At 33.9% G+C, this 26276-nt stretch overlaps 1 protein-coding gene across 1 annotated transcript; it reads right to left on the bottom strand.

The window, feature by feature from the left end:
• Positions 1-990: 990 nt before the first annotated feature.
• Positions 991-26265, bottom strand: LOC128177479 (uncharacterized). Its single transcript, XM_052844197.1, is given in 24 exon segments — positions 991-1435; positions 1819-1993; positions 2637-2781; positions 3263-3419; positions 3505-3616; positions 3706-3865; positions 4112-4299; positions 4425-4911; positions 6173-6613; positions 6726-6924; positions 9030-9111; positions 11685-11708; positions 11836-12026; positions 12478-12652; positions 12760-12904; positions 13578-13734; positions 13816-13927; positions 14034-14193; positions 14535-14722; positions 14873-15377; positions 15951-16364; positions 16972-17173; positions 19817-19908; positions 26083-26265. Coding segments are annotated over 24 exon segments (5067 nt in total). The 3' UTR covers positions 991-1062.
• Between the last annotated feature and the right edge of the window lie 11 nt (positions 26266-26276).

Genomic DNA, 26276 nt, shown 5'->3' with positions numbered 1-26276 from the left:
AGATATAACACATCGTGTCTCGAATGTTTTTAGAGTTTTGGCATTTAACTACATGTATCTGCATTATGCGATTTTTTTATGTTTAAACCATGCATGTAAACACGAAACACTTTCAGGAAAATAATATCAGAGTTTCTGATGAATTTCAAGAGGTTTAAAATTGTCTTACTTATAAAAGTGTCGGGAATTTCTATTCCTTAATTCAATCTCTTTCAATGGGCTGTAATTACATGTGCTATGAATGCATACAAAATATGTCATTCATTTAGGCGATTTTTTTGTGGGTCTTTTTTTGGTGGGGGTATCGCAAAATAATAAATATGCGTTGTATCTTTACTTGAAATTGCAAAACTGCCGTATGGGGTATTAATTTTTGTAGGATTTTGCATTGAAGTGTTTTTCTTTTCGTGAAGAAGACTCGATGCCTACAGACTAATCTTTTATGAGTCATGATTTGATCAATAAGAACATTATTTTATTAGGCTTTTGCTGTGAACAGTAGGAACAATTGCACTTCATAGCATAAAAATACCAACTGTTAACATGCAATTAGAGTGTTTTTATTTCTAAAATAGAAATTGTAAACAATTGAATACAAATACATTCCAATTTCTCAACAAATTTTGAAAAAGGTTAAACATTTTTTAAAGACACAGTCTCTCATGTTCTTTTGTGCACTGCAGCCTGTGCTAATACAATGTGGTTAGTCTCCTTCTCTCTCTCTCTTTCATAAATAAATAAATGGAGATCATTGAGAGTCAGTTACAGTGTATATCAATCTAATAGATGAGTCTTCTAGATAGCAAACAGTTTATATTTTTTTGAACTGTAATATGCTAGTATCATGGGTAGCTTTTTGTAGTTTCAATAGTTATATTTCTTTATTTCCTTTTGTTTAAACATCATTTTCCCATACCGAAACGCAAAAATTCATATATTTGTTAATGAGTTTCTGAGCAGTAAATTTTATCTTATAAAGCAAACAATACGGAAAGTTCACGAATCTTGATTGATTGGTGAATACATGATGCATGTTCATGCGGCTGTTCATATGTCGTACATCTAGCATGCAGGTGTTGGAGAAGCCGGTAAGTTGCCATTCACAGCGAAGTGAAGAAGACCTAGAAAATTAAATAACAGATGATTACGACGACGACGACGACGACGATGATGATGACAAGTTGAAATAGAAGCATTATATTGTTAATTATATTTTTCATTCTTTACTGAACGATTTGTTGTACCTGCCACGGCCGACTGGAACCCCGCGTTGTAATCACACGCCACCTCGTTAGTCCGGAAGTTGTCACGGGCGTCTTCGTAGTTATCGTATTGGTCCGGTCCACCCACAAGGGCGCCCTGCAGCACGTGCGGATTGGGGCCAGGACTGTTGTAATCGTTCCAGTCACAAACCTCAGGAGGATAGTCACAGGAACTATGGAAAGAGAGGTGTGTAGGAGGGTAAACAAATGATACAGACAGATAAAAGATATTTCTATTATATTTTTGTACAGTGCACGTAATAAAACACATGACTAGAAAAAAATTATTTTAAAAAATCTGCAAATGTACACATTAATGAAGCATAACTTAAGGGAGTATAGGGCCTTAAGTTAGATAAACCCCATGTAAAGTGATAAATATAGCAGATTTCCTCTAGTGCTAATTTGTTTTCTCTAGTCTGTATGTACCGTTTTGCCTTTTAATTTTTAAAGTAGTAACGCAGAGCTTGTTTTTTAAATGTAATTTTTTTCATGTACTTAATATGACAGTAAATTAAATATAGAGCAATGCATGGACATGTAAAACTAATTTTACCTTGCGCGGTGATGTGGCTTCAGAGGATAATTGGAGCCATACCCAATCACATAGCTGAAGTCATTGGCGTTATCTCCTAACATGTAGTGAATCTGCGACATTGCCCATTGCTTGTAGTTTGCTGCGTTACCTATTCCTGCATCAGCAGCCAGGAGAGCAATAAAAGCCGCGTTGGCTGAAAAACAAATCAAATTACATTTATATTTCCAATCATAGATTATTTATAAGGCAAGTTAAAAATAATTAAAGCTGCATGGTCCGGTTTTTTCGCTCTTACGGTATCAAACAATTTTCCATACAAACCAATTATCTTAGAAAGTTATATTAACACCAGCAGAATCGGTCTTCTTTCAAATTTAGAAATATTCATAAGTAAATAAAATAATTTCTTTATGAATGGGTTTATTCAATCCGCATGTTATAAATCGACTGTTAACAAACTAAACATTAGAAATATTGGTGAACAAAATGTACACTGCTTTATTTTTGATTTGACAAATTATAACCTTTATTTATAGCGAAGTCTAAGTCGTAATACAATCGCAGCCGCCTCGACATTGGGGGCGAATTTTGATATGAGGCGAAATAAAGCGGTGCCTATTATGTCGTTTGTTTTGTTTACAAATTTTGTTCATCATTTTTTTCATTAACATATGGCTTAATTGACAAAGAAACTACTGCAATATCTTTTGTTATATACATACTTAGCATAACCATTGTTTAAAAGCGTTCACAAAATTTGATAGAAATCGGACCCAGCAGATTTAAGACCATTATCTGTTAAAATTCTAGTTGTTCTGTTCTCATCCTCTCCTTACCCGAGTATCTGAGGGACCCCCATTCGAGTCTCCAGGCGAGGCCACAGGGAGTGTACTGGACGCTACCCCCGGGCATGTAGGACGTGACGAAGTTCTCTACTGCCGACTTGTACTTGGTTTCTTGGGTTATTTCATACAGGAGAATCTATAGAAAATATACAATAAACGAAAATTACAAAGATTATTTTTAACCCTCCCAAAAACCATTTAGACCTTCTTACGATCGTCATGGGAGTAAACAAGCTTTGTAAGTTATTTTTCCCTATAACAATTGTGTACCACTTGCAGTTGTAATTTTTTTAATATATATCTACAAAATTGTATGCATTTGTTTAACTTTACAACGTCTATCATATTCCCAAATGCATTTTCCCCACGTCTGTACTTGTGAAGCTGTTAAACTGTACAGGTTTATGTTTTGCCCAACTGAATAAGATAAGTGTACTACAATAGCTAAGCAACCTTCAGGTTTCAATCAACCTCGTTTTGAATTAGCCAGCTGCCAATGAGGCTAATAAGGGTGAAAATGAAACAGGGGCGATAATTTTCGTGTAACCAGTAGGACTATTCTAAAATAAGTGACGCTGTTATATTTTAAAAACTCGATTTTTCTTTTGCTTACTTACGTCACAGAGCATCGTCTTGTCGTCCCAGTCATACGCCCATCGACCGGGGCTGTAGCTGTTGTAGAAAGTAATGGCGTCACTTCGATATCCGGTTTTGTTGGTAGCTAGATACAGAAGGGCGGCACTGACACACATTTCGTCTCTATACTCGGACGAGCTACAACGTAGGTATATATAAGTATATATCTATGTATGCTGGTATCATTCATTATAAGCGATGTATTGTAGATTAATCTACATACCTGTAGAATTTTGCTCCTTCAGGAATATAGGTATTGTATGTGCCTTGGTGTGCCTTAGCAAATGCATAAAGACTTTCTGCACTCTCTAATAGACTTGGTGAATAGGATGAGTCTGTAATATAACCAATAAATAACATGTAATGCTTTTAATTTTGAAAATCTGAAGCTTATTTTCTAGATATTATATGTTTACAAACTAACCTTCGCCCATGAAGGCCAAGGCACCTGCTGCTAATGCTGCGGCTGTCCCTCCGGCTACGTCACTTCCTGTCTTGCTGCTATTGAGGTAGTATGGCGGTCGAGAGATTGTCATGTCTTCAGGACGAGTCCAAATCGCATGATCTGTATCACCGTTTCCAACCTTGCAACAAAAGATGAGTATTTTTATTTAAAAATGTAAATTTCAGATAGGCAATGGGAATGAATTAGATTCGTTCATGCTAGATGGCATACACTATACACAATATCAATGTGTATGTGTTTGTGGTGGCTTAAGGTCTTTACTCCACGGAGACACTCTCTTACAATGACCAGGGTCAGACGTAGATAGAAGTTAATGAGCCATTTTTGCAAAGATTTCAATTATAGATATATAATTTACATGTACCTGGGCATAGTATATTTGTGCCGAATTTCGCCAGCATTTCAGGAAATAGTCTAGAGGCCACTTGATAGAGTCGTACATATGTTGAAGCTGGTTCGATGCACTGTAGGCATCTTTCCATTTGTACAAACCTACAGCCAAGTTTATGACCGAAGCCGACATTGGGAGATTAAATTTTACTGTGTCACCAGCTATGGAAAGAAAATAATCTTGTTTAACATAAAAAAAACCAACTGTATCTTTACGCAATTTTTGTCTTGAAGTTCTATCAAACTTTGTTTCATGGAATTCTCTATACATATAAACAACAGCTTACCATCGTACCATCCGCCCGTCAGATCCTCTCCATATATCCCAGAATCGCCGAGTGCCGAGTCCCCCCGCCAGTTAATACGGTGGGTAGGTGGCAGATCTCCTGATTGTTGGGCCTCGTAGAATAGGATCGACTTCTCTAGAACTAAGCCGTAGTTGTGTGCTGTGTTAGACGGGACTGTTGTTGTTCCACTAGTCGTTGTGCCTGTTGTGGTCGAGGTTGGTGAACCTGAAGTTGGTGTTGTGCTTGGAGCAGCTGTTGTTGTTGTTGTTGTTGTAGATGTTGTTGTTGTAGATGATGTTGATGAAGTAGACTGTGTTGATCCAGGAGAAATTCTACTTATACAAGAACCTTGAGGGTAGCTATTTATAGTGCCACTGTAATCGACCATGAAGTTGAATTCTAATGTGCCAGGAGATACCCAATATTTGTTGTTTAACTCGTACAACATCCCATTTAATGCATTGCTTAGGATATTCATTTTCCAGATCTAAAAGAGTAAAGCATAGAGTTAATAGATTTAAATTCATACACGTTGATGAATGACGCTTTATACTTTAAGGTGGGTGACATTTGCTTACAGTACCTCGTGCTATATGCTTTTAAGTTTTAATTACCTTTTCATCTTTGGTTCATTGTACAAAGTAAAAGCCTTAATTGTATGGCTAACGAATGCCTGAGTTACTTTCAAAAGTGTATTTATAAAAATCGATGTTAATTTTTAACGGCTGACAAATTAAGCTGTAAGTCACTGTACAAGTCTAGACGAAATGAAACACTCCATACTAAACTTTATCTTCTGTGCATTCAAAAGTTTTCTTAAGATAAGTAATTCACGTATCCGGTTTCAGAATTCATCCTTTATCTTAATATGTCTTTCATGAATTTTGACATTCAGTTTAAGTGCATGTTTCCGGATATGTAAGTAAACAGGATACTTTAATTCATAAAGCATGAATGTACTTCACTCGTTAATAACTCACGTTTTTTTCTCTAAAGTTGATATTAAAGAAGATGGGCAAATTAAATTGCGTAAATTACTACCCCATTAGTTTTAGTTTAATTGAAAAATACAATTTCAATATCTTTAATTATTTGATGATGAAAGTTGAATGTAAAAACAACGTTTAAAAATATTGTCGAAGGGAGATTCGTCGAACGGGATTTTTGTTAAGAAGCATGAAAGAGAAAAGTTTTCCTTGGGTTTGAGCCCTCTACCTTCTCCCTAAATTTAAATATTCGCTGCATCTGCTTTGTTTGATGATTTTTTACACTATTGAAATACCCCCTTTGCAACCAAAAGATACAGGTTTAAATTGATGCATCTTGCATTAATTTAAAGCCCAATTTAAACAATAAAAGGCCTTCTTTATGAGGACTTAACCGTTCGCACATTAAGTTATAAATTGATACTTTGATTGAATCATTGGGAATCGCACTATGCTTTTCTTGATTAGAAGCAGTTCTTTTTTTATTACCATTCAACCTTTTAAAAATATATAACATAGACATATTCTACAAATATATTCGGCTATAAAAATAAAACGCTAACAATTTGTATTTTGCTAAAGTATGTAAGCATTACATCTTTGAAAATGAAATTGTTATGAATATTCATGTTTTAATAATAATTGTATAATTATTTTTTATAATTTTTTTTGTAGGTTTTTAACCCGATATATTGTCGATTTTTTTCTATTGTTTCTAAAATATTATCATTATTATTATATCAAAAATTGCGTTACATTTACCTGTAGATTGGAGGTTTCCTGGTTAAATATCAGATCAACAGGAAGTGTACCGATTGCCCAGGTGGCGCTGATTTCAAAGGTACATTTTCCCTTAAATGTCCAGGACGAACCCCCTCCCCACGGCCCCTCTACCTTTACAACGGGCACCTGGTATACGTCATTTCCTGCGGTGGATTGTGACGTAGAACTGGTGGGCGAGCCTGTGGTTGGTGCTGGTGTTACAGTAGTTGTAGTTGGTGCTTTTGTTGTTGTTGTTGTTGTCGTCGTCGATGTTGTCTGTGTTGATGTCAGGCTGGTGACACAAATGCCATATGGAATGTTGTTCGAGGTGTACTTCAAGATGAAGCCCACCCGCTCTACCCCTTGGTGTATTTCGTGTTTATTATACATATAGTATTCTGTACCGTCAGAGTTAACTGTTGATATATCTAGCTTCCAAATCTATTAAAAATGTGAATTAGGTACATATATATTGAAACTTATTGTAAACGTCCTTAGCATATCCACTCATTAAATTATTGATAATCTTATCTGCCCTTTGAATCTTGCCTACTTGAATGCTTTCCGATGGCGTATCAAGTAAAAGGTCAACGGTTACTCCACCAGTTGGGTACGATTTGTCAATGGGAAGATCACAGTAGCCTTGAAAATAATGGAACGGTCCGTCCCACCAATCGGTTGAAGGCTGCACGGCCGTGTTATAGGCTGAGGTCCTGTAGGCTGCCACAGCCAGGACCAGTAGGACGAAGTACCTAGAAAAACAAAACAAAGGATGACTCCATGTTGTTACGTGCCCAGGAAAAAAAAGGTTTTAGTATGAATTAGAAATAAAGTTGGTTAGACCATAAAATTGTGTTGTCATATCTGGCACGTTTTATTGTTTTGAAAGTTTGGGGAGGGGATGGGCCTACACTAATATCTTAACAAAGCAATTTAAAAAAAGAAGGATAACTTTAATATTATATTCAAAATCTTAATCCTTGGTGGAAAGACATCATTATCTTAAGATTTTGTGTTTATTTGAAATTTTCTTAGAAAAAAGTTAGATGGAGAATGTTCGGTCCAATTCAATTTTCTCTTTTGACATTTTAAGGAAAAATGTATGTTTTATAAAGTGGGAGGGGATCTAGCCCCTGTTACTTCATGCCTGCATTTAGTCTTTCGCAGACGTCCATGCTAATTTCATATGTGATTTTAAATATCGAAAATTAAAAAAAAATTCTCATAAATTCAAGTCCTCTAAAACTTATTGCTGTATCTTATTTATAACGATATACGTGTATTCTTTTAAAATTAAGCTAATCCCTTATTTTAATCTAACGAAATAGGTTAATTAATCATTTATGGTACAGTCTATTACTTACTTTGACATGCTGGATTCTCACAGTTCTCTTTCAGTTCAGGCCTGCTCACCAGTAAATGTCGATTAAATTTAAAATCTGTAATATATCTGATCTCTGTTTACCCTCAAATGGGTCCTTTTACCTACTAGGCACCTTTATATATAGTATACGGTTGTTTACTTCATTTAAAGTCATTCAAAATGATAAACATCTAATTGGGTTTACTGGATCTGCGTCATCAATATGGTTAATTATCATCAGAAACCAATGTATTAAAGAGAAAATATGTATTTTGAAACCATAATTGTGATTCTTTTTTTAAACTGAATAATTGCTGAAACGTGTCAGTTTGAAGCCAACATCAAAAAACTTTAATTTTAGCTTTTCAGTTTCTGTGGTTTCTGTTAGGCTTTGGTTTTTTCATGTGATAAATCGGGTAAGACAAAGTATACACGAAGTCTTTGTTGTGGAGCGAGAATTTTGTAGTAAACAACACCAAGATTCTGGTAAACAATTTGAATCACGATGTAGCAATAGGAAAGACCATTTAATCATCAGTTTTTTTTATTGTTGTTTTGTAAGCAAATGACATAACTATCAACCAAAGGATTGAGAATTTAGTACGACAACCACATATGATATATGCATATGGTGGTGCTACCTGCCTATAAAATGCATATATCAGTAAGCGAATCTCAAAATTTCCACTATTAAAGGAAACATTTTTTATTTTTTGTAGGAAACATTGTTGATTTTTTGTATGTATCAAGTTATTCACAAGATGTATCATTTGTTTGGGAACGGTTTTCTTGATTTTGTAAAATGGTTTGTTATTAAAATTCATAAAACAAACCATATTCTGCGAAAGGTTTGCGACTATCATTTCTGTGACATCAATGATAAAAACCTAAAATCGACATATATATAGCAACGTGTATATCTTGTTTCTTAGGGAAAACTGTTGTAATGGGTATTGATGTAGCCAATCTAATTGAAATTAGACATGTCAAATCACGTTTTTAAAAAATACGCTATACGAGACTCTGACCTTGTGAAGCTTACCTTAAGGTCAGACGACACGTTCCTCAAGTTTAGATAACTTTTTCCAGGAATTTGTTAATGGTTTACTACTACTTTGACAAGCTTTCTTGCAAAAAATTAGGGTACCTTACCAGGCATTTCTGCAAAATACTAGAGTATGCAATTTCCTTTATAATCTTCTTGAAAATACACTTGAATTGCTGATATAAAATAAATACATCTACAGCACAGCAAAATTCACTAAATTAGAACTATATCTCTGCCGGGGCGGGGCTTTGAACTCACGACCTCTAGAACCTATACGCTTTTGGCAGAGAGCGGCCACGGTTCTAACCACTCGACCAAGTACACATATAACCATTTTGAAGTAAATTTTGATCATTTTTAAAGGAATTATAAAATTAGTAATTTTTATTGGAACTCTTTATTACGAGGAGATACAAAAAAGATTCTCGAGGAACGTGTCGTCTGACCTTAAGGGGAATGTGCGGCCATCTTGTACATTTGAGGATAAGAATGTAAACATTTCTTGAACTGGCTTGTTACTGCCCAAAACTGGGCAAATATGTTGCCAAAAGATATAAAAGCAATAAATATGAAGTCCTACATGTCATTTTGTTTGAAAAATATGCAAGAAAATCATCGACACGAATTTCAGAATACACGCATGTACCTCATGTATCATTGTATGAATGGTTAGTGATGGTGCATATACATGTATACACATGTAGGAATAATTTGTGTTATATCTAGTTATCGTATGATTCATATTTAAGTTGTATTGTCGGAACGCGTTACATAGTTGACAGTAATTGTTTATAGACAATTTCTAGACGTATATGTCAAATATGTACATGTCCCAGATTTGACTTTATTTATTTAATTAAAGAGATAATAATAAAAGGTCTGATTGTCCTTTACAAAAATCCAGATTCTTAATTTTAATTTAAAAGACTCTAAAGTTTTGAGTCTGAATCATGCACGACTGTTACTTTCGTTGAATTTAACGTCCTTGTTTATAAAAAGCAGTAAATGCTGGGGGGGGGGGGGGGGGTCATTAGCTTATCATCTTGAGATGAAGTTATGACATTTTGTTGGACCATAAGACTTCATTTAGTCTTGATCTAAATAAAATCGAACGATTGTGCACACTCTTGATTAGACATGGGACTTACGGTATAGACGTCTGTATCTTTTTTATCTTTCCTATGTCTGCGTTTATGGGTTTTGTCAATCTATTTGCAAATAATAGACAGGGATGATTTAGATACTTTTGAATCATTTAAATTATAAAACTTAAATCTAAAAACAATACCAGTTTTATGAATGTATAATGCAAAAAATGTGCACATAGTTTCAAAATTTATATATGTAACACTCGTGTATTTCTTATTAATATCGTTTAATAATGTGTTCTGGTAATGATCAATGGCATTTTCTTCCTTGAAGCTTTTTAAGAGGAGTTTTGAGGGTTGTACGTGTTCAGAAATAATAGCAATGTTTCTATGTTGCTGTAGTTAAGCAATTTAAACTTTATTAAATCAATAAATAATGTGTAAATGACCTTTATTTCTTTTTCAAATTTGAAAGTAGAATAACAAGCATTTATTTCCAATCAAGCAGTAAAATGTAGCTCAAATTCGTGCCACATAACAAATTTTTGCAAAGTTGTCAATTTTACAGGTCATTAAAATGTCGCTGGGGCCTATTTTATTTGTTTATCGTGGTTGAAATTTTCATCCACCATTGAATCTCTTATGTTAACATACATGTGCCTACTGTATGGTAAATAAAGGTTATTCAATCATTTTCCTTAGGCTAGAGTTGTCAACCGTAGATCAGACTAAAGACTCTAAATGACATGGTACTGTTGAGTAGCTGGATGACGGGGTCGATCCGCCATTAAAAATATAGAGCAAACTGCAATATCATATATATGTAATTCATTAAATAATGTGTTTTCTCAAGTATCATGAACACGAGAGAAAAGTAAGTGAAAACTTGATTTGTATGTATTTTCTCCTAGTTGAAAAGGCACATGTAACTAAAATGTTAATTGATCAAGAAATAATCCAAACTTTATAACACCCTTTAACAAACATATATCATATACATTTGAATTAACTTTATCACTTTATAAGCTAAACAATGCTAAATTACGCTTTCGGTCAATGTTTAAAAAACGAGTATGTTCATAGATGGACAAAATGATTTAAACTGCATGGATTGATCGACGATTGGCTTTATCAGGGGCTGCAATTCTTAGAAAAATGGGAGAAAATATTGAATAGATCCCATGTTAATATTTTGAAATGAAAATATAAAAGCTAAATTTTTCAGTACTTTTCTTTATAGCAATCGGTATATAAATACATTTCATAGAGACAACAGTTTTTCTTGGATCCAGATAAGAATGGACGAAAGCGGCTGAATAACTTTCCTTCTGACCTTTTAAGCATTTAGGATGATTTTTGTTGGTTTTAGAAGAAAAAAAAACAAGTGATGACTTAGATCTCGTCTTATTATTATCCTCATTGATATTAGCTGCAGGTCTGTAGCTCCTGGTCTGAAAAAAATTCGTCCATCCAAATTTTTTCAGACCGGGAGCTACAGACCTGCAGCTACATTGATATGTACATGTTTAAATTTCAGTGTCTTTTTGTGCGATAACACTACTTATTAATTTTGTAACATGTATACGCATGCCCATGACGCTATATTTTTTTCTCATGATAAAAAATATATAAGGCTTACTTAATAAAAACACCTTGTGTGTTATTAGGTAGGCAGTAGGCCTGTATGTATATCTTTTTATGATGAGACAAAAATATATAAAGCCGGGTGCCTTTGCATGCAATGCCTAATACATTTCAACGATGACCATTTTTAATATTATTAAATCGTATTATTACTGAAAATTATACACGTAAAAAGAAATCACCTCATAATACTCTAAGAATGATGCCTTATTACTTAATTCAACAGCTAGTAAAACAGACTAATTGTAAACTTAGTATCGTTCTTTATTTATTATGAGATGATCGGGTCGTTGTCGTCCATTATTATCATTGCTGGTATTGTTCTTATATACATCTAGCAAGCAGGTGTTGGAGCAGCTGGCAAGTTACCATTCACAGCGAAGTGAAGAAGACCTGGAAAATTATGAAACAATATGATTACAATGATGATGATGATTATAGCTGTGAAAATAGCATCGTGTTGTACATTTTATAAATGTACTTCTGTATTTTTCGTTCAATGCTGTACGTGTTTCATTACCGGCCACGGCCGACTGGAACCCCGCGTTGTAATCACACGCCACCTCGTTAGTCCGGAAGTTGTCACGAGCGTCTTCGTAGTTATCGTACTGGTCCGGTCCACCCACAAGGGCGCCCTGCAGCACGTGCGGATTGGGGTCAGGACTGTTGTAATCGTTCCAGTCACAGACTGCAGGCGGGCTGTCGCAGGAACTGCCGAAATGAAAAAGAATTGATTTATCTACACCCATTACTTTAAACACCTTAAACAACGTGAAGTACACTTGGTTATTGATAGGAATTCTCATGCATACAAATATTTCAACTTTAATTATCTTTTTCAAACTTTCTTTTTTTATATATACAGGCGCATAGCGTAAGTGGAAAAGGACTCACTTTCCATTTCTTAGCAAATCGACTTTTTAATTATTATTTTTTTTTTTTTTTTGCTTTTAAGACTTTAGAGGCAAGTAAGCCCCCCCCCCCCCCCCCCTTTTTTAAGAAAACGATGTTTAGCGCTTATTTTTTGTTGGTTTTCTAAAAAAAAAAAGAATCTGGGCAACAATCGTCTCACAACTGCCAATTTTTTTTAAATCATTAAATCGGTCAAATTTTACATCAAATAATGTGTACATTTCGGTTAACCTTCCACGACTTTATTTACCTTGCGCGGTGATGTGGTTTCAGAGGGTACTTGGAGCCATACCCAATCACATAGCTGAAATCATCGGCGTTATCTCCTAACATGTAGTGAATCTGCGACATTGCCCATTGCTTGTAGTTTGCTGCGTTACCTATCCCTGCATCAGCAGCCAGGAGAGCAATAAAAGCCGCATTGGCTGAAAAACAAATCAAATTACATTTACAACCGTCAAAAAAATGTATACCAAGTAGAAACATTTGTTGATATTGCTTTTAAACTGTTTTCATTCTGTCTGCTCCTTACCCGAATATCTAAGGGACCCCCATTCGAGTCTCCAGGCGAGGCCACAGGGGGTGTACTGGACGCTACCCCCGGGCATGTAGGACGTGACGAAGTTCTCTACTGCCGACTTGTACTTGGTTTCTTGGGTTATTTCATACAGAAGAACCTATACAGAAAATACATCAATAAAAAGAGATGATTGAGGTTTGTTACCTCTTCATAAAATATTACATTCATTTTCCTCTGCGTAAAACTAGTCAGTGATAATATATATATAGTGCCTGTTTGGGAGGGTAACTTTTGAAATTGACACCCCAAGACAACCATTGTCAACCGACGCGAAGCGGAGGTTGACAAAGGTTTTTGAGGGGTGTCAATTTCAACAGTTACCCTCCCAAACAGGCACTATATATTTTATTATACTGAATGTCTAAATTTTAAAGAAAATTTTACTGCTTTTATATAAAAATGAAGTGAATTCCACGGCGAACCGTACGCGCATGTAACAATTTGTTGTGTTACCCGTTGCCAAGTGCGTTGCTAACGCTGAGGGTAATAGAACGGATTGCCAACTGCGTCTAAACCAATCAGATTTCAGTATTTAACATGAAAGTGTAATAAATGAATTTACAAGCTGTACACATATATTTCGCTGTAGATGTGTATAGTTTATTTGACAACCGTTTAAATGTTCAAAATTTGCATATTTCCATACATGCTATATTTCACAAAATCATGTTTATTGGGTCATCAGTTTATTTATGATATCTCTCCTGGAAGGTTTGAAACTTGCATCAAAAACACAATTCAAATATATTACAGACTTCAGTACTACTTACGTCACAGAGCATCGTCTTGTCGTCCCAGTCATACGCCCATCGACCGGGGCTGTAGCTGTTGTAGAAGGTAATGGCGTCACTTCGGTATCCGGTTTTGTTGGTAGCTAGATACAGGAGGCTGGCACTGACACACATTTCGTCTCTATACTCGGACGAGCTACAACACCAAATGTAGCCTTATATTTTTGTGAATCAGCTTTCTCAGACCTGGCTATGTTCAGTATCATCTGGTACATACCTGTAGAATTTTGCTCCTTCAGGAATATCGGTATTGTATGTGCCTTGATGTGCCTTAGCAAATGCATAGAGACTCTCTGCACTCTCCAAAAGTTTTGATGAATAGGACGAGTCTGTCATTTAAAACGAAAAATAAACGGTTCACGTTGAAGATTTCATTTTAGAAAATAGGGCCGTTTTATTGTTTCAATTCCATAATTATACAAGAATACAACTAACCTTCGCTCAAAAAAACCAAAGCGCCTGCCGCTAATGCCGCAGCCGTCCCTCCGGCTACGTCACTTCCTCTCTTGCTGCTGTCAAGGTAGTATGGCGGTCGAGATATTGTGATGTCTTCAGGACGAGTCCAAATCGCGTGATCTGTATCACCATTTCCAACCTTTGTGCAACATGTAAGTATTACTTAAGATGATGGTCGATATGGATCTAGATGGCGTGATTTTTCACCCCTTTTACAGGAATTTACAAATTAGAGGTATATATACATGTAAGATACAAATATTAAGATTTTAAAATAAAAACATTGCTCCTTAACAAATTTACGACCAAGTTTTTAAGTTAGTTACTGTAACTGATTTAAATTGTGAAGATAACGAAATATTAATTTAAATTATTTAATGATTTATTAATATCGAACGACCAGTTTAAGAAGGTTAAGATATCTGAGGAGACAATCAGACACCAACTCAAAGATTTATCAATATTACAAAGAAGACTTACCTGCGCGTAATATATTTGAGCCGAATTTTGCCAGCATTTCAGGAAATAGTCCAGAGGCCACTTGATAGAGTCGTACATATGCTGAAGCTGGTTCGATGCACTGTAGGCGTCCCTCCATATGTACAAACCGACAGCCAAGTTTATAACCGAAGCTGACATCGGGAGATTAAATTTCACTCCATCACCAGCTACAAATTTATATCATAATGCTATTATACATTTTAGTTATGCTAAATTGTTACCTTTGAAATTTTCAAACAGTTTTTGAATAAGTTCATTTCAATTTCTTTTATTTTCCTTCTTTTTGGGGAGGTCTGTTCATCTTCGTCGTATCTTACCATCGTACCACCCGCCCGTCAGATCCTCTCCATATATCCCAGAATCCCCCAGTGCCGAGTCCCCCCGCCAGTTTATACGGTGGGTAGGGGGCAGATCTCCCGATTGTTGGGCCTCGTAGAATAGGATCGACTTCTCTAGAACTAGGCCGTAGTTGTGTGCTGTGTTAGATGGGACTGGTGTTGTTTCACCAAGGGTTCCACCGGTTGTTGTACTTTGGGCACCTGTTGTGCTTGATGCCGCTTTTGTTGTTGTTGTGCTTGGTTGAGCAGTTGTTGTTTTGCTCGGTGAAGCCGTTGTGGTTGTAGATGTGAATGACGTAGGTTGGGTTGATCCAGGCGTAATTTTACTTACATGTATACAAAAACCCTGAGGATAGCTATTTATAGTGCCACTGTAATCGACGATGAAGGTGATTTCTAGTTTGCCTGGAGATACCCGGTGTTCATTGGTCAATTCATACAGCATTCCATTCAAAGAAGAACTCAGAACGGTCATTCTCCAGATCTGAAAGGATTTAATGTTAATTTAATATTTACAATTAAGAGTTTCTATCATTTAAAATACAATCTAAAGTTTAAAATATATTTTAGCAGGTGCTGTTTTAATGAGCAGGTAAGAATTTCCGTGTTCCGATTTTGAAATGGAATCAAAGACCTAATAAAAAAAATTAATCTAAATTTTAATCTATTATATTCAGAAAATTGTTATCGTTGCATTGCAAACGACGTACGGAACATCAACTTTTATTACATATATTTAATACTCTACATTTCATACTCTACATCTTCAAACAGATATATACTCAAATCAGATTGATCTTTTCAAAGTTTGTCGCCATGTTACTATTTCAAAATTTTATCATTATTTTAAGTCAACGTAAATACCTGTAAAAATTACTGAAGAGTTGAAGATATCCACAGAATTTACAAGAATAAGATTCTCATGCATTTATGTTACTGTTGAATTCTTAAATGGTCCGATTTTTTCTTAACTAATGGGAGTCAGTGATCACTTGTAAAAGTTAATAATACTTAAATTGTGAATTATAAAGAAGGGTCATAAAAAGAAACTCGTCACCTGTAGGTTGGAGGTTTCCTGGTCAAATATCAGGTCAACAGGAAGTGTGGCAGGTGTCCAGGTGTCGCTGATCTTCAAGGTACACCTTCCCTTAAACGTCCAAGATGACCCTCCTCCCCACGGCTCCTGTACCTTAACAACGGGTACCTGGTATACGTCATTTCGTGTGGACTGTGACGTAGAAATGGCGGGAGAGCTAGTTGTAGGTTTTAGGGTTGTTGGTGTAGGCGTTGAGGGCGCTTTGGTTGTTTTGGGCGAAGGAAGATTGGTGAAACACATTCCGGTAGGAATTTGCTGAGATGTGTATTTTAGGATGAAATCGGCTCTCTCCACGCCTTTGTGTATTTCATATTTATTTCGCATTAGGTATTCCGTACCATCGCAATTCTTCTTAATTACTTTTAATTTCCAAATCTATACATCAAACAAAACTAAATAATCCATCTACATTTATGCATGGAGTAATTATCGAATGAATCTTTTCATATTTCAAAACCTAAATTAATATTCAAATGAATATAGACCTACGTGAGTAATTAAAATTATGCAATAATGCGTATACATGTACATGTACCTACTTTTAGTGTTGTCAAATCGGTTGAAAAATAATCGATTAATCGACGGAATCGTTTGTCCCTTACCAACTGATGATCGGCCAATAATCGAATCGAAAACAAATTACTTGATATTCATTAAAATGGGGTACTAAATTTTATGCTATGGTTTAATTTAAAATATATAAGTGCTATTTGCGATTACTTTTTAAAGCTTACAACACGTATGCCGTATTTTTATTAATTAAATTTAAGTGTTTGCACATCTTTTGAGATTGAATAAAACACCCCGTTTACAACAGTTTTCATTTCATTAAATACAAAATAATTAACAAAATGATATATATAATATTAATGTAATAAACCGATTGTAATCAATTATGAAATCTTAAATTGTTTATCGTAAATCGACAACCTTTTAAACTGATCATCGATTAAAATTCGATGATCGCGACAACGCTACTTACTTGAATGCTTTCAGATGGAGTATCAAGGACTAGATTGACTTTGACTCTTCTCATTCGGTATTTTTTGTCAATCGGAAGATCACAGTATCCATGGAAATAGTGATATTTCCCGTCCCACCAGTCGGTCAGTCTCTGAACGGGCGTGTTGTAGGCGGCCGAGGCCCTATAGGCTGATACAGCCAGAACCAAGAAGACGACGTACCTACACGATAGAGGTAGTTAATTCATCGAGAGACAATTACTTTACAGACATAATAATCAAAATACGAAGCTACTGTAGAACCCAAGAGAATTTGATCGAACCTTGAAAACTAAGATTCCTTTTTTCTCACGTTTAAGATAAATTAATGTAATTGGATTTATTTTTCTTCTGGTATATATCATGATAATTTTTTGGTATACTTTGAATTAATTTTACAATTATTCTTTCATAGAATATTTAGAATTCTAGTTCGATGAGTACATATATTTTTTTTAATGAAGTAAACAACTTACTTTGACATCTTTGATACAGTTATTCAGTTTCTTTCGTAGACTGGCTGGGTATTTGTGTTATATCTTGATCCTCCGCTGAATTAGGACTTTAATAGCGAAAACGACCAGATCAAAATTAAAATCTAAGTGACCATTAAAACGGTATTTATAGACAGGGTTGTTTATTTAATTTCACGTCATTTAAAATGCCTTCTTGGGACCGCGCGTCATCATAACATTGGATTGCCTTCAGAAATATGTTATCAAACCTTAAGATTACCTTGCAAAAATGATCATATAGAGTTCATGGCTTCATGGCATAACAGATGAAAATTGCTGATTTAGACGTCAATTTTCTTTTTTTCTGTTGGCTATTTTCATAGCCCACCCTAGTGTTGATTATTTACGCCCGTTCTCTTTGCCCTCCATCCTTTCGTTATAGCAGCGTCTATTGTTTTCTTAGCTATACTGCTTGCTGATATCCAGAGCTCCCAACGTTTCTTGTTGTAATTTTGAATGTTCCAATTTTAAAGAGTTAAACAGATTTGTCTACTATCATTTTCTTAGTATATATTTTGTTATTTAAGAGATCACTCGATTATATATTATTATTATATTATATAATATATATATATTATTATGAGTGGTCTTCAATCTCAAACATTTTGTTATTAATATCCATGATGAAATATAATTACATTTACATGTACATGTATTAACACCCCCCCCCCTCCCAATGTTGTACTTGTGCATTGCTTGCATGAGCTTAATTAAGTTTGTACGTAGGTTTTGCTACTTTAGTTATCTTTTTTGTAATGAGGCGAAATAAAATGAAGTTATCGGAATCTTTCACTTCTAGAGTGTCTTTATCAATTTATAGCTTAATTGCCTCGTAACCATACTTAAATACATGTACTATAAGTAATATTTTTCCTGAAAAGTTATAAGATCCTCAAACCGAAAATGACGTTATTACATGTACATTGGACTATTTATTGGTAATCTTTGGATCAAATCTGGCTGCAGACTACACTTATGCATGGCATGCAAAATTCACAAAAATGAGTTAATCATAACTTCACAGTCGATAAATTAGGTTAAACGGTTGTAAACTATAGTATACGGACAGAAAACTATAGTTAATGACGATAATCTATATTTCACATCTGTAAACCATAGTTAACGCGATCATCTACATGTATGTTTCAGAAGTGTAAACTATTATAATAATTATCAGTGGAAACAACCATTTGCGATTGCAAAACATAGTTTATCTGATAGATATAGTTTTACGATTGTGAAACTATGATTAACAGGTCTTAACTGTACTTAACGAATGTAAATTATAGTTTACAGATGTGAATCTTTATTTATCAGCAAATTCTATCGTTAACGTTATTTGCATACAGATATTAAACTTAGATTTTCATTCGTAAACTATAGTTTACAACCATTAAATATGTTTTGCAGATAAAGTATAGTTAATGGACCGTTAATTATAGTTATCGAATCGTAACGGTTCGTAAACTATAGCTAACAATAAACTATTGTAAACTATAGTTAAGCGTTCGTAAACTATAGTTAACAGTCGATAAACCTAGTTTATTATCTGTAAAACCTTATATTTAACGCCGCTAATCTATTTTTCACATCTGTTAACAATAGTTAACGCGATCATCTATGTTTCAGAAATGTAAACTATAATTATCACTGAATATAACCATTTGCGATTACAAAACATAATTTAACTGATAAATATAGTTACAGGATCGCGAAACTATGATTAACAATATTTACATGTAGCTATACTTAACGAATGTAAATTATAGTTTACAGATGTGAATCTATATTAATCAGCAAAATCTATTGTTAACGTTATTTGCAGACAGATAAACTATGATTATCATTCGTAAACTATTGTTTACAACAGTTAAATATAGTTTTACAGATGAAAACTATTGTTAACGAATCGTTAACTATGGTTTGTGGTTCGTAAACTGTAGTTAACAGTCGATAAACCTAATTTATCAAATATGAAACTATGTTTAGTTCATTTTTGTGAAATTGGCGTACCATACTTATGACCCAGATACATAAAGAGGTTAACTTTTATAATTTCAAGTTAAAAGATGTTTTGTTTTTTAATATTGTTTGTTTGTTTTGGGGTTTTTTTTCTTTTCTTTGCTTTTTTTCCCTTTTTTTTTTTTTTGGTGGAGGGGGGGTTCTGTTCGAACGATGGGGATTGACTAAATGGAAAATGTATGACCTTGGTTGGCTTCGTGATAAAATAATGTAGACCACTGCGGTTTTCAGGTACCAACGAAGTGAAAATTTTAATATTACTTATATATTGTCCATTTCATGTTTTTACGCTTGAAGAGGTAGAGTGATTCTTAAAATAACAAATACAGTGATGGTAATTTTGGAAGGCTCTTTGGTGTAAGTGGAGCATGAACCCTCGACCTTTTAAAGTAGGATAATTTTCATTATCAATAGATTTATTCATAAATGCTATGCACAAGAATTTTATCATTTTTCAGTTTCCAGTGAGTAGGTGTTGTGTTTTTGTTTTATGGCAATATGGTTTACCATAATATATTTAAATGTATTGTGAACATGAGGCACAATCACAGTCCAAAGCGAACAATGTTTTTTTTTCCCTTTAAGTTTGTAAAAGTCTATAAAAAAGTTAATGTAAAGTTACTAAATGGTAATGTCATGTAGATTTAATAACTGATATTGGTAATAATTTTGACAAGTAAAACCTTCAGTTTTGTTAAATAGTTATTTATTCATAAAATAAATTCCACCCACAAAATTGTCGCATTTATTCATTTGTATACTAAAATTAATAAATTAAACTCACTGAGCATACTACTTTTAAAAAATATATGCTTACGTTTTCCAAATTTTTGGACGTCAATATTTCTATTTTCTGTTGGCTATTTTCATAGATCACCCTAGCGTTAATTATTTGCTCATATTCTCTTGTCCCTCCATCCTTCTATACGCTATAGCAGCGTCTACTCTTTTCTTGGCGATATTCCTTGCTGGTATCCTAATCTACCAACTTTTCTTGTTGTAATTTTGCATGTATCAATATTAAAGAGTTAAAAATAGATTTGTTTATCATTTTCTTAATATATATGATTTTTTTGTTAATTATTTAAGAGACTTGATTCTGTATGATGAGGAATATGGGTGGTCTCAATTTAAAACATTTTGTTATATACATGATGAAATATTACATCTACATGTACACTGTATTTATACACCTTTCCACTGTTGTCCTTGTGCATTGCTTGCATGTTTGTGTGTAGGTATTTTGCTACTTTAGTTATCTTTTTGTAATGAGGCAAAATAAAAGGATTTTATCAGATTTTTTCACTTTTAGAGTAGCTATATCTAAGCTATTTATAGTTTAATTGCTTCATAATCATACCAGAGACATAAATAACAGAGATTGGCAACTGATCGAAATCTCGCGAAATATCGCGGTCCCTATTGTAAAGTATTTCCTGTTTAAATCAGGATATCTCTCTAATAAACAATTATATCGAAATATAAACAGCTAAAACCTATTAACAAAACATTCAAAATATAAATTTTCATGAGTTTATGTCTAATAAACAATATTAAAACAGGACATTTAGGAGGCAGTTGGCTACCCATCGTCCGATATTTCGCCGATGTTTTATCGCTGGCCAATGTTTTTTTCTATAAATTAATCTTATTTTTTCAATTTTTTGTTTCAAAAAGGTCTAAAACCTATGCACATTCTTCATAAAAACAATATACTATTGGTTTAAGATTATACATGTATCTCAGTTTACTAATAAGTAGTTCTCAAAGTGAGGTTGGTCCCGTAACATTTTTCAACAACAAAACACGCTAATGGCGGAGTTGCCTATCTCTGTTATTGTGTCTCTGATCATACTGAAATATTAGGAGTGATATTTTTACTGAAAAATTATAAAAACCCCAAACCGGAAATGATGCTATTACAGATACATGTTCATCTTTTTTTTTCATTGACTGGATCAAATCTGGCCGGAGATGACACTTCTGACCCAGATACATAAACAGTCTAACTTTTATAATATCAAATGAAAAATTGTTGAGTTTTTTGTGTTTTTTATTGTTGTTTTGGGGGTATTTTTCTTTTCTGTCGGGGAGGGTTGTTCTGTTGGACCGACGGGGAATGAGTGAAAGGAAAAAAATATGACTTTGGTTGGTTTTGTGATAAAATAATGTAGACCAGTACGGTTTTCACGTACTGACCAAGTGAATATCATAATAGTTATACACATGTATATTTATATATATACTGTTCATTTCATGTTTTTACGCTTGAAGAAGTAGGGTGATTCTTAAAATAACAAATACAGTGATGATTATTTTGGAAGGCTCTTTGACGTAAGTGGAGCATGAACCCTCGACCGTTTAAAGTACGATAGTTTTCATTATCATTAGATTCATTCAAAAATGCTATGCTTGGGAGTATTTGAATTTTTTGTTTCCAGTGAGTAGGTGTTGTGTTGTGTTGTGAAAATTATATAAATATAAGTAATAATGAATCATGCTTTGAATATTATGAGGTGAAATACGGTCAAATACGGTCGAGGTGATCAAATCTATCATAAAGTCATTCGTGCCTAATGAATTTGATCACTCCCGACCGTATTTGATCACCTCATAATACTAAAGGAATGATTTCTTATTCCTTAAAAAATCGAACACATTGGTCCCAGAGAGAGAGAGAGAGAGAGAGAGAGAGAGAGAGAGAGAGAGAGAGAGAGAGAGAGAGAGAGAGAGATTTTACATGTTTCCAGTATTTATATCACTTTTATTGTTCAACATCATTAAAAGGACAGATTATAACAGATCGTTCTTTTAACCGTTGAACATATCACTGTATTGTGAAGCTTATTTTGTGCTGTTGTTGTTGTATTGAATGTTTAATATGTAAGCATTTCATATAATTATGTTAGAAGGATTAGACAAAAGTTTTTTTTTAAAGTCCGGTATCCCAGCCACTTTATTGTAATTGATGATGTTTCAATATTTTGCGTCATTTTCAATAAACGACAATGTTGGTTGTAATTTTATATTTCAATTTGAAGGGGCATGGTCTCGATTTTGGTCAAAGTTTATTTTTCTGATTTTATTATTTACAATACTTTAGGAATGCATTTCTAATGATCAAATGAAATTTGAGTCATTCGTAGAATTATAAGCAAGATACATGGATCACAATTCTTTGTCATGTAAACAATAAACAATTGGTTTACATAGGTTCAATATACCAGTAAAACAATATTTTTCAAGCCGACTTGTCTATCTTTTCATTCATTTTAAGCATAAATAAACAGTTCCTAACGTTAACACATTTATTTTAGGTCTAAAACTGGAATTTTTAATTCAACGTTCAAAATATTCACAAACGCTTTGTTTTTATGGCAAAAAATTTCAAAGCTCTGTATCTTGCTTATAACTCAACGAATGGCACTTAAATTTTGGTTATCAAAATGCCTTACTGAAGCATTGTGAACATTTAATCGGTAAAATGTGTTTTGATTAAAATCGTGACCATGCCACCTTTAATTTTCATATTCTTATAGGACTTGTTTTAAACTAGTGTTTAAGCTTTGGTTTATTCCGCAGTACTGTTTGTCTTGGATATGGATTACGAAGCAATAGGCCTACGTACTTTTAAAAATAAAGTACCAAGAGAACAAGATGACGTATACACATGTATATATCTTAGGGATTGGACACTTTAATATGTTATACCAATAAATAAAAATCTAAATGTGTGTGCGTTAACAGAATTTTTTTTCACAAACCAACCAGATTTTTTCAAATGTTTACCTGCATTTTATTTACTGACGCTTGAAAATAAGAAAACACCAACTGATATAATTTGTCTCTATATATGCGCCATATAATTTGGGTTATTCGTGAACTCTTGACCGGTGTCCCTTTGTATAAACAAAGTTAAAGGGTTTATTTTCAAAATATCTAAATAAAAAAACAGCTTACTGCAACTGTAAACGATGTCATTAATGGGACGGAGAGTGGGAGTTGTTTGTCGGTTTTGAAGCGTCTAAAATTATGCAAAATGAAATTTTAAACAGATTTTGAATTACAGCAAAGTATTCATATATACTTTGTCGATTTTCTGTAGAAAGAGAAAGTACGGTCACTTCCTCTATGTACATAGAGGAAATGTCGTACCTTCTCCTTCCACTAAAATCGACAAAAACGATGCTTTACGTACTTTTGCACACTATCATGTAAATTAAATATGGATATTAACTGAAGGTAATTGGTGGTTTATGCGGGTAGAGATGATTGCAGAAAAAATTAAATAATCCAATGGTCTGGTATTTTCTGATTTTCCTGCTACCTTCATACTAACAGGAATCGTTAACGATATAAGTACATGTACAGGTGTATCATGATGTTTAAAGGGGCAGCAATGTAACTCCTATATGATTTTAAATATTCTTCACGGATCTAAAGAGAGGGGTTCAGAGGCCTTTAGACGCCCTTTAAAAATTCACTCGTCAATTTTCGCCAGCGGAAAAGTCATTTGTTAAAACTGATATACGTGTATATGGATAAACTCATTATAAACTCATCAAAACTCCCCATAATCACTATGAATCGACTCTAACATCTCTAACAGAAAATGTTGCAGATACAAGTTAAACTTTTTGATTTCGATAAAAATATGTTTCAAGGTATATATGCATTGTGAATTAACTTAAAAGAATCGACGGCGGAAGTATACGAATATTGAACAAATAAAGTAGGATCTCATTTATATACATTTGTATCCTTTCGTTAAATTATGTTTAAAGCTTATCCATAGCTTGTCAGTTGAAGAAAAATTTTAACAGACCACGAAAGGAATAATTTATGCACATTTAAGCTCTAATTTTAAAATTTAAATTCCGTAATTGAAATAACGGTCCTAGTGTATTGTGAAGCAATTGCAACAAAGGATTTGTAATTATCGTTGTATTAAAATTTTGTGGCAATTTAAACGATTGTCTCTATTGAATGGGCCAAGCACCCTTGTCAAATGATGCTATCAGTATTAAGCATGTCTAACAAAGACCCTTCTGACTCGGAGCATTGCTGCCTTGGTGATATCCAGAGATGATGTCACATACTAGTTCATCCGGGATCTTAGTTTGTGTACCATATCTGTACAAGCACTGAAATCTAAAATGGAGGAAATATAGAACATAAACAAAATGAGGCATGCTTTTCTAACGAACGGTAAGTCTTCACTCATAATCTAAAGCCAACTTGTGGTGTTTTCATGTATCTGTTCATATCGTTTTCAATAAAAAATTTCTAAGTCTCATATTGCAAATTTACAACGTATTTTGCCAAATATGTATATTTGCTATAGATATCTTGTCATTTTTTTCTATAAAGATAAACGCATACTTTATTTAACTTATGCGACAGAATACGTTATGATAATGGTTCCTGTTGTGTCAGATATACATTATGAGTTATGATAAAGATAAGACCTGTTAAAGAGCACGGTCTTTAAAAGTTAAATGAAAGCTACAGAAAGTATTAAGATCGGTTAATTGATGCAATTTTATAGGAAATTATATAACATTGCATATTATGTTAGCTTCTCGTTCTAATCTGAACATTTGATGTTATCTTTCTCAAGGCGCTGGATATCAAGGATATCTATCCAAACACTTTCGTACATGTGTATGCCAGAGATATAAACATTTTACCTATATTTTCAATAAACATACATGACATTTTTACAAAAAGCTGCTTATTTTAGTGCAACGGTATCTAGAAATGGCTTTTCATATGCAGATGAGTGTCTCAAATATTGAGAAATTACTAGGTCAAGGACAACCAAAAAATTAAAGTAATTCAAATTGCTTAAAAATTTGATAACACAAGAATAGACAAACATTCAGGAAAAGCATTAAGACTATGATGGATAATTATGTTAATTCCCTATATTCTAAAACAGAGAATCTATACAGTTTTTACGACGTATGGCAATGTGTGTCAGCAAATTTTGGCTGTAGTACTAAAGGTTGGACTGACAATGCTGACAAGATGAAGCAGATATAACTGTATCGAGTTAAAAGATTGATCACCTTGGCACTATGCAGCCAGAAATTTGATACACGTTAAATTATTTAAACATAAAAGAGATACGGTTAGTGTTAGAGATCTTTTTACCACCAAGCGAAGACTTTGTTGAAAGCGCGCCAAAATGATGCGCGCTGATATCATTCAGTTCAATTCATTCGTGTGAAATCTGACAAATTTGAGATACGTTTTACATTGAGGTTGACTTTATCTCATTTGCTAAGGTCAACGATTTCTGTATCTGTAGCATGACACCGCTAGATATTCAAAAAAGATTTTTATTTTTTTTCGAATTCAACCAAACTGCTGGTATATCCCGCCGTAACTGAAACTTTATGATGTATTTTCATTTTAAAAATGTCAGACATCTGTCATTGTTTTATTCTATGTCAAGTTATTATGTAAATTACTGACATTACTTTGTTTTTATCCATAGAACACAGATATTCACATCCAGGAAAACAAACATCTATGAAATAAAACAATTACTATGCCAAGTGCAAGAGACCGTTCAGCGAAAGCTGGAACTCCCAGACAAAAGTCGAGCCAAGGAAAATCACCGGCTCCTTCCGACGACCCTCCGCTTGTTCTTCCCTCCCACCAAAGATCTGAAAGTCCGGATAGTCGAGTGTCGTCTGCTCGAAGCAGACGTACCGATCCCGCGGGTCTCATCACAGACTTGA

Source organism: Crassostrea angulata, chromosome 3 (genome assembly GCF_025612915.1).
Source record: "Crassostrea angulata isolate pt1a10 chromosome 3, ASM2561291v2, whole genome shotgun sequence".
Lineage (NCBI taxonomy): Eukaryota > Metazoa > Mollusca > Bivalvia > Ostreida > Ostreidae > Magallana > Magallana angulata.
The sequence above is the reverse complement of the archived record's forward strand: the minus strand, read 5'-3'. Positions and strand labels throughout refer to the sequence as shown.